This window comes from Galeopterus variegatus, unplaced genomic scaffold (genome assembly GCF_000696425.1).
Source record: "Galeopterus variegatus unplaced genomic scaffold, G_variegatus-3.0.2 Scaffold314, whole genome shotgun sequence".
Classification (NCBI taxonomy): domain Eukaryota; kingdom Metazoa; phylum Chordata; class Mammalia; order Dermoptera; family Cynocephalidae; genus Galeopterus; species Galeopterus variegatus.
Window position 1 is genome coordinate 318,320 of NW_007726425.1, and position 14,850 is coordinate 333,169.

The following is a 14,850-nucleotide window of genomic DNA, read 5'->3' on the forward strand; positions in this document are numbered from 1 at the left end:
GCGGTGACATGAGAGTCAGCATTTCATACATCTCAGTGTAATGGATGCGGCCACTGCTCCTGGAGGGTGGGGGTGGGGGTGGGGAGGTGGTTGGGTGTGGGGGGTGGCAGGGAGGAGAGAAGGAAGTGGGAGAGGATGCAGACAGGTAGGAGAGGAGAACAGGCATCCCCAGGGAGCAACAACAAAACAAAATCAGATAGAAAACAGGAGGAGAAAACAAAACAAAACGGACAAACAGGAAAAGAATAGGAAATCTGTTAATCAAGGCAAATTGTACACGTGACTCCATCCTGGTGCAGGTTTATATCACGCCCCACACAGCCCCAGGAACACTGGTGGCACCTTTGGTCTCCATGTGCACTGTCATGGGGACACTTTTCCCCTCCTCATCAGCATTACACTGACTTCCCTGGTCACTTCACCCATCCCCAAGATAACAGGAGCTTATTTTCAATTCCCAGGGCTGTGCATGAGCGGTATAAACCGGATAGACGGTGCTCTAGCCATGGGTTGGATTTTCCGGCCCTGGCTGGACTGGGACGCTGGCCTGGAAGTCAGGCCTTTCTCTTCCTCCAAACCCACAGGAGGAACATCGTGTATCCCCCCTCTGTGGTGTGTGGGCAGCAGGAGGCGGTGTCTTGGGCTGTGGTTGCTGGTCTGAGTCGGCCCCGTTGCTTCCACCTGGCTCTGTGGACAAGAGTGCTCTTTATTCCCCAGCATGCACCAGGTCGATAGCATGCTGGGGACAGAAGAAACAAAACCAGGAGGAGGAAGAGCACCTTGCATGCCATGCTGCCCTCCCCAGCTCTCCCACATGCGGCCGCAGGTTTCACCAGGGTGGAGTTTAAAGAGTCTCAGCAGAGGCAGCTGTTCAGCCTCCTGAGTATGGAATCACTGCGTCACCATCCCAAGCCAGTTCTGTCCCATCGCTCAGGCTGACATCCTTCCTGGGCCTATGTCTTCTTCCAGCTGCCTGGGCAGTGCTATGCCCCAGGGAACTCACCCTCCCTCCTATGGCACCAGAAGAGGCTTCCTTATCTCGCAGGCTTTGCCTTGGACAGGGGCTTAGTAGAGCCATTGAGATCTAGAGTCCCCAGGGTATGGCAGAGTTGGAAAGGAAGGTCCTTGAACAGTGTCCTTGGTCTAACCAATGAGAAATGAGTTGGCACCTGTGACAATCCCCTCACAACAGTATATGGCAGGACCCTAAGGCCTGCTCAGTAGCCCTTCCTCTACTAGGCCTTCCCAGACCTTCTGAGCTATTAATTCTTTCCACACACCACCAAATCTGTGCCTCTTATCCCTTCCCTCACCTCATGCCCTAATTCCTTATTGCTTCTCAACTCCTTCTTCCTGTCCTATTGTTTTTATAGTCACTTCTGGCCAAACTCTCCAGGAGCTCAGAGCGTAGGCAGAGGCAGGAATGACTAGAATCACACTGTAATACATTATATGTGGGAAGATGACACTATTTTGCTAAAATGAGGCTTCTCCATCTCCAGCGAAGGGAAATCAGAACGCTTTGCTGGATCACAAAGGTTTCTGCATTCTGTAGAGGAGGAGCGGTCCCTCTGGCTGAGTGCACGGACTAAGGTAGACTGAGGTGCACGCGTGTGCAAGCAGCACAAGTGTGTGCATGTGAAGGGACATGAATTAGATCAAATTGGCCTTCACATCAAGTCCTTAACTCTTGTCTGCCTTCCCCCAAAATGTGCCCTTCTTCCTCAGGCAACAGCTGCTGGTTCTGGGAGGGTGTGGATCTCTTTAAACTCAAAGGAAAGCAGCATGAAGGTTCCCTCATGTGGCGCGTGGTGGTGGAGCAGAGGACGGAGAGGAGGGTTAGATGTTGCATCCCACCGCAGGTCATGGCTGGGGACCTGGAGGCAGACCTTGCAGGCCACCCTGTAGGGGCAGTTCTCTCCCAGGCCCAGAGGAGGTGAGATCACCCGCACTAATTTGTACATATCCTTATACGGGATCCTGCCGCTGTAAAGGAAGCACAGGTGGGTTAATAGGACACTCAGAGAAGGGTTGGGAGAGAAACGACAGCTTAGCCATGAAGGGGTGGCTGGGAGAGGTAAGAGCAGCTTCTTTCCTTGGGCCTGGCAAAGCCAGACCAGGAGAGATGAAGACAGAGAGCCATCACCTTGCCAAACTGCACTGCCCCAATTTTCTAAGGAAATCAGAACCCATCCAATGCCAAAAGGAACTACCTATTGACGAAGAGCACCCCAAGTTACCTATCTGGCCCCTACCTGGCCAGATGCAGCCACAGCCCTGGCTATAGCTAGTCTTCTAAGAACAAAGCCTGACAATCCACAAATGCCTCTGACCACTGTCCAGAGCAGATGCCAGGCTGCCGTGAAGTGGACTGCAGAACTGTTTGCTTTTCTCAGACACTGATTATGGTCAGTTGCTCAGACCAGCTTGTCAGAGGCAGTGAGAAGTTGGCGTCTTTCCGCAGGCTGCGAGAGACAAACTTCCCATTATGCTAATTAGCAAGGAGCACAGTTGGCAGGAGGGAATTTGCGAAGGGCAGTACTTCTCTTTGTGACAGATTTTTCCCAAGTTCAGCTTGGGCAAGCTCTTTTGTACTGGGTGGGAGTCGCTGCGATCTGTGCTCAGACAGCAGCCTGGGAGGGAGCCATGGGTACTCTACCCCCAGCTCTGTTCCTGCCGCCCAGCTCACACACAGCTTGGTCAGATCCAGCCAGAATTCCAGGAACATTGTGACCTATCTTACCAACCCCTTTTCCCATGAGCCTGCTAGAAACTTGTGGCTTCCTGTGGAAGGGATGGAATTAATAATTGATTCATTTTCAGTGGCTAAAGCATCTTCCCTGTCAGGGGCCAAAAAAACGAGGCAGTGGCAAGGGATCTGCAGTTCTGGATAAATCCTGCCTGGTACAGGCCAGGGTTTCCACTGGAAATTATAAGCACAGCATCTCCTTGCAGGCAGCCATATAGAGACCAGCGCTTGATCCTAGCTTCACTCTTTCTAGCCTTTTCTTGATTTGGCTGTCGATTCCCCCTATTCTTCCAGATAGCAGCTCATCAATACCTTCCAGTCTCTCAGCTCTTGAGAGGAGGTAATATTAACCATCTCTTGTTTTATTTTGCTCCTTTGTGAGGTTGGGAAGTAGGTGGGTTGGTAGTGGCTGATGCTCTCTGCAGCCTGTATCAGTCCTCCTTTTGAAAACACTGGCTCACTTTCTTTTGTCGTCTCCCCACTCCACCCCCCAATCTCATGGAGAAAGCCAAGGAAATGCTAATAAATTGCACTGTGAATTTCAAAGCAGACTGAAGAGGTTCTCCTTTGTCTTTGTGCTCTTTCCCAGTTCATGTGTCTAAATCTCATGATTGTTCCTCATGGAATCCTTTCTTCCCAGCAGCTGGAGTGAGTGGGAGGAGCATGTTTAATGCCCATGACATTTGGATCCCAAGATACATGAAACCTTAGGAACCAAGGATACCTGAGCGAGTCCAGATGAGCAACGAACTCCTTTGCCTGGGGCTGGTTTCTCCTCTCTCAGGAGAGCAAAGAGGTCCTTTCTTAGGCTCCCAAACCCATGGCCATCCATGCTTTACAGATGCCTATTTTCCATACATCCGAGTTGCATCGCCATATGGTTATTGTCAATTACAATAATACTTACATTCGTGATTTAATATCACTCACAACCACTCTCCAAGGTAGGTAGGTATCATCAGCACTTTACAGATGAGGAAGCTCAGACTGTTTATGTGACTTGTCCAAGGCCATGGAGCTGGTACATGCAGGCCTGGCTACGCTATCGTCTAACACCCGGCCCATTGCTTTCTAAGAGCTATCTACCAGAAAGTAATCCAGAAAGTAAAAGCCGGTGCTCAGCTGTTGTAACAGGAATGGATTTAGATAACTCTGTGCTGAGTCATTAACAACTACTGAGGGGAAGAGAAATTCTGATTTGCCCTTCCAGCCCCTAAAACAGTGACCCAAATTCAAGAGCCTCACAGGAGAATAATTTTGGGAAGAGTCTCAGATTATGAAGGAAGTTTCAGGTGGAAGCAACGTGGTCCATTCCTGTGACGGATGACATTTCTTGTCGTATTTTCAGAGGGGGACCAGAATGGAGAGATTGGTGAGTTAAGACCCAAAAGCTGAGATGACAGGGACAGAAAAGTTCCTGTGGAGGGAGGATTCACTCTGTTCAAGCACGAGGGCCAAGATGCTGCCTTTGTACTCTAGCGCAGGGGTCAGCAAACTTTTTCGACAGTAAAATTTTTGACAGTAAAATATTTTGACAGTAAATATTGTTTGATTTGAGGTCCATACTGTCTCAACTACTCAACTCTTCCTTGCAGTGTGAAAGAGCCACAAATAATACAAAAATAAATGGTGTGGCTGTGTTCCAACACAACTTTATTTGTAAAAACGAGGGCTGGATTTAGCCCACAGGCTGTATTTTGCCAATCCCTGCTCTAAAGCCCAGAAGGTACAACATCACTTCAGGACTACTAGACAGTGAAAGTGACAGCAAAGACGCTATTCCTGCCATTTAACTCGGTTCCACTTAATAAAAATCCACAAGTGTTTAAAGGAACAGTTGGAAGAACAACTTGCTTGGTTTTTTTAAAATATAATTTTGGAGTTAAATCCAACTGTATTTACTGAGAGAGCTGAGAGGGATAAAACATGAATGTCATTGATCATGGTGGCCAGATGTCCAACTGGCCCAGAAAATCCTTATCAAACCCCCTGGTGACTCAAAGGAGTCCACTAACCATTGGCAGAGGAAGAAGGAAAAAGAGATTATTGGAAGATCCTCTTGGATTGAACCCAAACAATCTGAGGTGAGGACCGTGTGCAGAGATTGGTGAAAACAGGGAAAGCCTGTCACAGAAGGAAAGAGGGGGTAGAGGAAGATAAAGACGATAGGTCTTTGGTGACCGGCTTGACACCAGAGCCTCTTCCATGGGCCACAACCAAGAGAAACCTCCTCTCCTTCTGTAACATGCAAGCATTTGGGTGGCTCAAATTCCATCCTCTTCCCTGAAAGCTCCCAAGCCCCTGGGGTGGCGGAGAGGACTACGCACCATGCTGCTCTGTCATACTCTGCCCAGACGCGGACAAACTCATCCAAGTGGTGAGGCCCCAGGATGGAAGAGTCTCGGGTCAGGTACTCAAAGTTGTCCATGATGACAGCCACGAACAGGTTGAGCATCTGAAGGACAAGGGAGAGAAGAGAAGTCAGGGGTAGCCTAAAGCAGAGCTGCAGAAGCAGAAAAACAAGCTGCAAGGCAAACAAAAGAATCGAAAAGTTGGTGAGGCTGAAGTTCCCAGTTAGAGCACTGTTGATCTTGCTGAATGCAACACACTGTCATTATCTGTACCACTCATTTCACTGCACGAGCATAATTATTTCACTTTTCTATGCTGCTTCATATCTGCAAAGTACTCCACAGTCACTTGTTATTATCTGTTCAATTATTTTAATTGTTATTGTGGCAGCAGAGCGAGCAGCAGCAGCCCCAACATTCTTAAGGCTAGAGGAAGCCAAGGCCAAATACCAAGTTCCCTCTCCAGCTTCCTATTCTGCAGGCAACAGGAACCACTAAAGGAGCTTAAACAGGAGAGAGACCAAGGGATATTTGCATTCAGAAGGAAGCCTTGGTAGCAGGTTGGGGGGTGGGTGGGAGACCAGGGGGAGGGTGTTATGGTGCTCTTGAACCAAGCCAGGGGAAGGACAGTGGCACAGACAGGAGTGGACGGTTAGCAAAGGTGGAACTGACTGGAGTTGATGACCACAGTCAACAGCACTGTTGTGTTGTTTCTTTGCTGTCCAGCACCCTTTTACTGTATTTTGGGCACAGCTTCTTGCCTATTTCCAGTTAGTATGGTTCTGTGGGGCACCATGCTATGATCCAGGCCTTGATCAGTCATTGAATCCCAGTGCCCTGAGCCATGGTGACCAGTGATCCAATCAAGGTCAATAAAATGGCATTGAACCTTCTGGCACAAGACTTGTTCTTCCCTGTTGCTCTTGAGTGTGTGAGGATGTCGTGTCTACAGCTGCTGCTACAGCTGTCTGGAAGCCCCAGGGTGGTATATTTGAGCTCATGTAGTGGAGGGTGGAGGAAGAGATCTATAAATAGGGAGGGAAACCTGGTCCTGGTGATGTCATCTGAGCTCCATATCAAGGCTTGCTTATGCCTGCCCTGCCCCAGGACTCCCAGTTGACATGAGCCTATAACATCCAGTTTTACCTAAGCTGGACTTAGCTGGGCTGCACTTGCAAGTAAAAGAGACCTGCCTGATAGAGACCAACTGGCTGTGGGGTGAGAGAAAAGGAGTCTCCATGTGGATTCCCAGGTCAAGTGGCTGGGTGCATGGAGGTGCCAGATGAGCAGACAGGTCTGCAGGATAAGGACATAGTCTGGAAGAAGGACATGGTCGGAGTCTTCTCTGCAATACAGAAAAACCTCTGGGTACATCCGATCAGCCAGTCTCCTCTCGCTCTTCCTCCCTCCATCCTGCTGCCAGCATATAAGTGGACGGCTGGAGGTCTCACTGTTTTCTCTCACCATGAGGAGGAGGGGCACTCCCCAGAGGTGATGGAGCGGAAAGCAGAAATGTGTCTGGGGCCCTAGTGACTCTGTGGAACCATCAGAGCAAACCTGACTGCCTTCCTCCAGGCTTCACTGACATGGGAAGGACATCAACATCCCATCTGGTCAAGCCACTGTTATTTGGGGATTCCTGTCTCATGCAGCTGAACCTGATCCTAATGTGGGCCTTTCTGTTGCTGAGAATGGAGCCACAGTAAATCTATACAATCACTGCCTGGGTTATAAAGGGTTTTCAATGTATCCACACCTTTTATACTCCTTTCAGCGTGCCTATTATTAATGTTAACAAACTATTAGCATTGCTGTTGCTTTACATTTGCACAGTCTTTAATAGTGTGGTGTGTGCATCACACCTATTTGTTTTCATGCTTGCTCAAACCCTTTGTGAGGCAGGTTTAATTTCCCATCAGCTCTTCAAGGACAGAAGTACTTCTGAGTCACATTTGTACCCTTAGCTCCCAGCACATGGCCCAGCACACTGGAGTGTCAGTAAATCTTTGTCAAGTGGTTGGTTTGAGTTGAAAAGCTGTGTGACTTGCCCAAGGACACAAAGTCAGTCTTATGTAGAGCTGAGATCTGAAAGCAGTTCATCTCATACTGAATATAGCCTCATTAAAAGTAACATTAATGTGAATTATGCAGTACCGTCCATTTCAAAATTCTAAAAGTACCTTTATAGTCTCTAATTAATTTTCCAGTTATATCTTTGGTTTCCTTAAAATATTTATTATTAAACACTTAAACCACAAAAGATGAAACTGAGATGTCTACGTGTCCTTCTATCTGCTCCATTGCACCCTTATTGATAAGCGCTGATACCCTGTAAGCTGGTTTCACTCTTCCACTGTAGGGGAGTGAGGGGCTGGGCCTTGCTGACATTTCTACCTCAGTGCCTAGCTCAGTGCCAGCCTTTTAATAGCCACTCAATAAAAAGGTGTGCAAGAGTGAATGAATACATTTATAACACCGATTAATATCATCCTATATTTCAGTTATTTTCATTATACATTATACTTCCACATTTATAAATAGGACACTGTTTTGTGTTCTCTTTCCATTGAAAAACCTTTCACACATGAGAAGAAAGTGTACTAAAACACATGTATCAGCTCACCATGCATATAATACTTTTATTACCAAGTCCCTTTTTCTTGCATTTTATAGATGCTACAAAAGAGAAAGTGTCTTGGCCAAGGCTAGTAGAGCAGTAAAGCCAATACCACAATGCGGGCTGCCCAAGTCTCCAGTGAGTCCACTCCCTGCGGCAGCATTGACCTGCAGGCCACACTCAATGGTCTATCTGCAAGCCCCTGCCCACACTGGAGAGCTGGACACAGGAGAAGTTTCAGTCCCCTGGAATCACTTTAAAGAGGGAGAAATGCCTGGACGCGGGACAACTAATTCAATTTTTGATGCACAGTCATGACACTGACCACTTTCCTGCGGCATTGTTGCTTCAGTTTTAGATTTTTGTACAGCATTAGCAGTGAAGCTGAGCTGAGGGATGTCAGAGTGGCCAGAAACACCAGACTGACCCTTTTATTGATCTGGTGGCATCTCATCCATTTATTCTTTTTCACTACTTGTCTTATGCGCAGGGTAGAAATTTCTGGATGCTGGTGTGCTGATTCATGCTTTTTTAATTCTCCAAAAAGAAAGAATTAAAAGCCACCTAGGGCTTCTCACCACTTTATTAGTGGGTGTACTCCACATATATTACTCAATGTTTACTAACACCTAAAGCAACCATATCCTTTCATGCATATCAAGCTGATCAATTGTCATCAAATGTAATGACATCACTAGTCAAGAGAGAACCCATCTATTATATGCATTGTACACGATCATCATTCTATATTTCATCATTAATGCTATCACCTTACATTTTCAAGGTAGCTTTTCTCAAACAGTTAAAAAATCTCCAAAAGAGACGAGATATTCTTAGCCCTACTTATAAAATACCTGAGGTATGGAAAAAAAAAAAAGGATTAACTGTGGGTCTCCGCAAACTCAATGTGAAACTCAAAGCTCTATTCACCGAGCCCATCAGCCCATTTCACGACATTTTTTCCCCCTAGAAGCAGCAAAGACTTTTCTCAACCACTGAAAGTCACCTGCCCAGGAGCCTGGGACGTGACCTGGACTCCAAGAGTTCCCTAAAGGACTTAACTTTCCTTAATATGGGCTGGACTGGGCGTGGGCAGGGGGAGAGGAGGGGACAGAGTGATTGGGGGAGGGAGAGCGGGGAGAAATATGACCGTACACTGGAGGAAACATCTTTTGCCTATTTTTTAGAGGGATCGGGGTTAAGGAGGGATGGGCCACCTCTCAAGACAAGAGCACGACGCTGCTCACCAAGAAGGAGCAGAAGAAGATGAAGGAGACAAAGTAAACATAGGCCAGGTCGGTGCCGCAGCGCTCGTTCTCGCTCTGCCCTGACGGCGCGGTGGTGTCAGGCTCACAGCCCTTCTCTCCCAGGCACGACAGCATAATCTCCTGCCAGGCTTCACCTGTGGCACTCCTGAGCCCAAAAGACATGCTGGTTAGCAGGAGCAGGCCTGCACATCCTACCCCATCCTTGGCCCTCTTTCCCTAGACCCAGCAGGCTCCCCTGTGTACCCAGCTGGCTCCCTGAAGTGCTGTCCATCTGGAGAGGAAGAAAGCCAGCGAGGTCTCTCTCAGGTTCTGTCACCCCACCCACTGCTTCTCCGTTGTTTGAGGGGTTCCTGCTAATGGTGGTGGAGATAGTGGGGGGACTCTCTAAGATGCCACATAAACCTGGCCATCCAAGGTTTTAGCCCTTAAACGGGATTTGGTCTACAAAAATTGTCTTCTCCTTCCCCTCCCAGACCCCTGGAAGACACTTGAGGTTGAAATTTGCAAATTAACTACTCAGTCAGAGATACTGATGAAACTTTCTAATGTCACAGGGGCAGTTTGGCACCCACCCCCCACCCCACCCCAGTGTCCATCCTGATAGGATCAGAGGAAGCAGAGTAAAGAGACAAAGGGAAATGGGAGGAAGAGGCAGATCATTTCTCTCTCCCTCCACCAGGAGAGCTCCAGCTACAACAGTTACGCATCCAGGTACCTGAAGAGTAGCATGAGGGACCCAAAGAAACTCCGGAAGTTGTTGTGCCGGTTGATGTGACTCTCCTCATCTAATTTTATGTTTCCAAATACCTTGGGGAGAAAAACAACAGAAAACAATGAGTACTACTGAGCTGTGTGATGTGTCTGCATACGAACATCAGATGCACTCTCAGGGTTGGCAAAGCCACATGCATGACCTTTCCTGATGTCCTATCCCTGAAGCAGACAACTAAACCCTGAGAGCTGGTAGACACCATGCTCTTGGCCTGGTATGCAGGAATAATTATTTTCCAATGCTCTGTGTAGCAAAGGGGACCAGTGCTAGCAAGGTCCAAGCATAACACAGAGTGCAAGATCTTCTGAAGTCATCTGGCTGTACACAGTTCCTCCCCCATCTGATTTGGTCTTTTTATTTCCATGGTACCTATCACCATGGTACTCAAGCAGTCTGTCAAAGACATCATCTCACAGCAGGAATGCAGGGAAGGAGTCATCTCTCTCTTCCTGTTTCAGGTAGTCATGATGGGGACATCTGTATTTGCAGATGTCATTTATCACTTGGGCATGTGCTGCCCTGGACTTTCCAAGCAGTTTAGATGAGAGAGTGGCATCTCTATCTTCCTTAGATATGTTTCCATCCAGAGAGTTAAATCTCAGAAGGTCTACATGTCTATAATCTAGGGTCCATTAGACCATACACACATCCACATGCATATACATATCATCCAACAGATCCAAATCCCATCCAAAAGTGAGCATTTATGCAGAAGCTAAAACAAAGTCCGGCCAATAGGATGGAGAAAGGACAGTTGAATAATTTGGAAAAGAAAATGGATTTGGGAAAATCTGGCTATAGAATGAGGTCTACTAAAATCTGCTGCTGGTCGCTGGGCTTAGAATGTGGTCACCGTGCAAATTTATGTGAAAAAGAGGGACAACTCGGAGGTCTTCATCCACAGACAGTAAATAATAATGAACCCGTGGACACCATGCAGCCTGGAGCCAAGGTCAACCCCAAGTTCTCTTCAGATGAGAAGGGTGTTCTTACATATGCACTTTCCTCCTGCAAACATGTTTTGGATATCAGAATGTATTCTCACAAGTCAACGTTTGTACAACTGAGGGCTTACTGGGTCAGTTTTCTAGCCGTTTGAGACAATTTTCAGCCTACACTTAACATGCTTCAGCTTATCCAATGGATGCAAATTAAACATATTTTTCCCCTACCAGTTTTTAGAACGTGCAATTGAGGAACAATCTCTGCCCCAGCTATTTTCCTCAAGTAACTCCCACTGACACCCACTTTGGGAATTTGTTCTCAGTGCTGTTTTTCAAAACCCAAATACTACTTGTCTCAGGGAGAATGGGGGTAGCAAGTTAGGCAGTGGCAGGAAGAACGGAAAGAGCAGGATAAGAAGGAAGAGGCCCCCAAAGAGACAAATAGTAGCATTAAAAAAAAAAAAATCAACCCAAGCAATCAAATCTAATTAGTTCTGGATACCCCAGGAAGAGATTGCCATTTATCCTTGTCCTGTTCCCATCTCCTTCTCTCTTCTTTCTTTTTACCCACTTGGTTCAGAATCCATGATTTATCCCTGTTTCATCACATACCTACACTTTACAGTATGTTTTCTCCCTATGACACTCTGGGAGCCACCATTAGTTGTCCTCATGATGATTTTCTCAAACATCCCATCCAATCATAAACTAATTGGAGAGCATATTGTGATTTTGCACAAGGTGTGTAAGAGTCAAAGAAACTAAAGCTATTTTGAATCTTTTCTAAGACAAATTTGAAGTCAAAAATGTATATTCGTTGTGAAGGTGGTCTTTAAAAATGTTTTTCACTTTTTTCCCCCTAGCTTTTCACTTAGTCTTTTTCACTAGCTCAAGTCTCCTACATCAAGAGGGAAAGAAGAGAAAAATGGGATGCTGAGACCCCTCAGAAAACCTCTCTAGAGGCTTAAATCCATTTCCACTTGGACTTACAGAACTTTAGAACTAGAAAGGACGTGTGAAAGTATCTAACCAATTCCTTTACTGCATTGTAGAGGGAGGTGAGGCCTGGAGAGATTCAGTGACTTGACCAAGTTCTCACAGCTGGTCAGTGGCAGAGAACTTCAATTCCTGCCTGATAACCTCAATTCCCGATGACCTGTAGCCACAGGCTCTTTCCCATACCCAGCAAGTTCCTCCTTCCTTCCATCTTCAGGTTCTTCTGCAAAGGTCTCTTCTGCCAAGAAGCCTTTGAAAGTTCAAAATAATGCTTAATCTCATAAACACATCTTGTTGCTACTTATATTTTTCCAAAAGCTGTCCTTGCCCTTTTGTCTATTTGTATAGATCCCTCTGTTTTGTTGGGACCGTATCAGATTAGTCTCTTTAGTGACAAATTCAGGTGTCTGCTTTGTGCATGGTGTTGGGTCTCTGGCATGGAGCAGGGTTGGGATGACAAGCTAAGGGCAAGTCACGGTGGAGATGCCATTCATGTCTCTGTGGAATGAAATAGTGCTCTTATTTTTTGGAAAAAAGTCTAAGGGGAATAAAATATTAGTAAAATATTAGTAAGGGGAGTAAAATATTAGTTATAGTGAAGATCACAATTTTATAACTGAACAGCTCCTACCTCCCTCTAAAGGGTCAAAAAACTATTTGTGTGTGTTTGTCTGGTGGGATAAGAAATAGTAAAGAGTTAAGAACATGGGCTATGGAGTAGACAAAGCTGACTTTAAATCTCAGCTCTTCCACTTACCAGCTGAGAACCTGAACATGTTATAAGTTACTTAACCATGCTGAGCCTCAAGGGAGACAATGAAACTCACCTATAAGTGTTTCACATCACCCCTAAATACATTAGTTGCATATGCATATTGTCTCTCTCTCTCTCTTTTATATCTATCTATATATATTTATATGCATATATGTCTTTATATGCATATATGCATGCATTTAGCACAGTGTCTGGCACATCAAGGAATTCAAATAATGATAAATAGCATTAATATCATTAGCTGTATTAGTAGCAGGTCAGTACTGTGGAGAGGTGTTATTCTAGTTTATTTTGCTTGAAGATGAAAAGGGGTAAGAACTTATTTTGAGCTTTGGGGGGAAAAATTTAATTTAATCAAGTTTTTATTTGGCTGTTCAAGAATATTTTAATTTTAGGCTCAAATATTTGGGAGTTAGAAGGGACTTAATAGAAGTTATCAAGCCAATCTTAAACTTCAGCAAGAACTGTTTCCAGCACAGCCATCACCATTAAATCTCTACTGAAATATCCTCAGTGTAGGAGAACTCACTACTCAACCAAGTCTCACACATTTTGATGCTTGACATTCTATTGTATTTTTGAAGAACAAAACTCTCCAGCAATGGAGTTAGAGGAAGACTGAAACTAAGAGGTGGAGGCAAGAGACAGGAGCAATGAGAAAAGAAATTTCAGCGGTGCCATGAAGGGCTGCTGATTCAGCGAGCCTGGGAGACGCAGACACCTCTGAGAAGGCAGCAGCAGTTCAAAGGCAGCGAGACACCTGACTGCAGGAGATGGCCCCACAGCTGAAGTCCTTTGCTGGGGTTTAGTCAGGTTATCCCCAAACTAGAAAGTCAGTCCTCCCAAGACAAGTAGGAAGCCTATGTATCCAAAGCATAAGTTTATGGGATGTGCTGCTGGTTATTTACAGTAGGAGTTTATCCATCACAAATGACCACTGTCTCTGAAAGATCTTTTGGCTCTTCTGCTCAGCAGGCCTCTGGTTACCTGCATAAATATGGAGAGAGGGAACCTGATCTGCTTCTCAAGTGCTGAAACTAGAAAGAATGTGGAATTAGCTAGAATGTGGCCCATGGGTTCCCTGGGAATAAAGAGGCTGCCAGGAACTCTATGAGTTGTTCACAGTGGTGAGTTTTAGGGCATAAATCTCAGCCAGTCAAGACTTAACTCAGACACGTTTGGTGTCACCTCATGCAGGAATAACCACCACCTGACCTTTATTTAAGCCAACTCCAAATACCGAAGATCCTGAGAAGTGGATCATCATAGGCCTCACCCCTCCTCAGTCTCCTGGGGGATCCCTCAGGCTAAGAACAATGGCACTATCCTTGCTTCAGTTCTGCTGTTGCACCCACAGAGGCCCGGCTGCTTATAAGTCAGCACCATGATCTGACAACCTTAGACGAAGTCCCTACCAGAACACCTTGAATACCTGAGCATGCTGAACGGGGAACCATGGCACTTGTGAAATTCCCAAGGTCATACTGCAACAGGACCTTGGGAGAGTGCCCTCAGGCAAGAAGAGGTTCAAAGCACTCTCAATCCTGCATGCTCAGATTGCTAAACCGGAGACGATCTGTGCAACAGCTGTCCCCCACCGGGCCCCTGGCGCACCAGCTCACCTGCATCCCAATGATGGCATAAATGAAGAAAAGCATGGCAATCAAAAGGCAGACATAGGGGAGGGCCTGGAAGGAAAGCAGAAATATGGCCATTAATGAAAGGAAGGCAGCTTCTGGGCTCAACAACCTGTAGTCACTGGCAATATAGGAACTCTTGCCCTGAGGCTAATTCAAACAGAAAACTAGGACTCCTTGTTTCCTGGGGCTGTTCTGTTTTGGGGTGCAGTACTTTTTTAGATGTCCACATCCTCTGACAGACATATAAACAGTTGGCCATAGAGAGGCTTGTAATATATCTCCTGTCAAGAATATTCACTCACCCACGAGTGTAGCCCATTCTCCAAGGAGAGCTGGGAAAACCTCCTGGTTTCATCCCACTTGTCATGCAGAAAATTAATAACCTGTGCAATTGTGATGCAAATTACACAACAAGCACCTAACTTTGGCTTCCAAATCCCTGTATTCCCCTTCCCACTCCCATACCCAATGTGGAGCCCATAACGGAAAATCTGGAAGCGAAGTGAAATGACTAGGGTCTCACTTATCGGTTCCTAGAAGGCTCTTTCATCTTCTAATGAAACATTTTCCAGTGCTTAAGCCTCCTGATGTTTCACTATATTTCATGCAAAAGCCTGTTAAGTGCTGGTCACCATAAAACCCTGCCAAGAAGCCATGTGGCACAAAATTCCAAATTGTGCACGCTTACTGCCACTTTGGGGTAAGACTTCAGTGACAGAGTGGGGGATGAAGGGCAAG

The 14,850-nt window shown here is 46.2% G+C and overlaps 1 protein-coding gene across 4 annotated transcripts in view; it reads right to left on the bottom strand.

Moving 5' to 3' along the window:
* The window catches only part of CACNA1E (calcium channel, voltage-dependent, R type, alpha 1E subunit), a 344,242-nt gene that overhangs the window by 15,814 nt on the left and 313,578 nt on the right, over positions 1-14,850 (bottom strand). For 3 of the 4 annotated variants that reach the window (XM_008567380.1, XM_008567379.1, XM_008567378.1), the window contains 4 exons: positions 14,095-14,160; positions 9,701-9,792; positions 8,965-9,130; positions 5,077-5,204 (listed from right to left, as the gene is read on the bottom strand). In XM_008567380.1, coding sequence (XP_008565602.1) covers positions 5,077-5,204; positions 8,965-9,130; positions 9,701-9,792; positions 14,095-14,160 — 452 coding nt within the window. Of the gene's footprint in view, positions 1-1,383; positions 1,987-5,076; positions 5,205-8,964; positions 9,131-9,700; positions 9,793-14,094; positions 14,161-14,850 lie in introns of those variants that run through there. The other variant, XM_008567377.1, reaches the window with a different exon arrangement.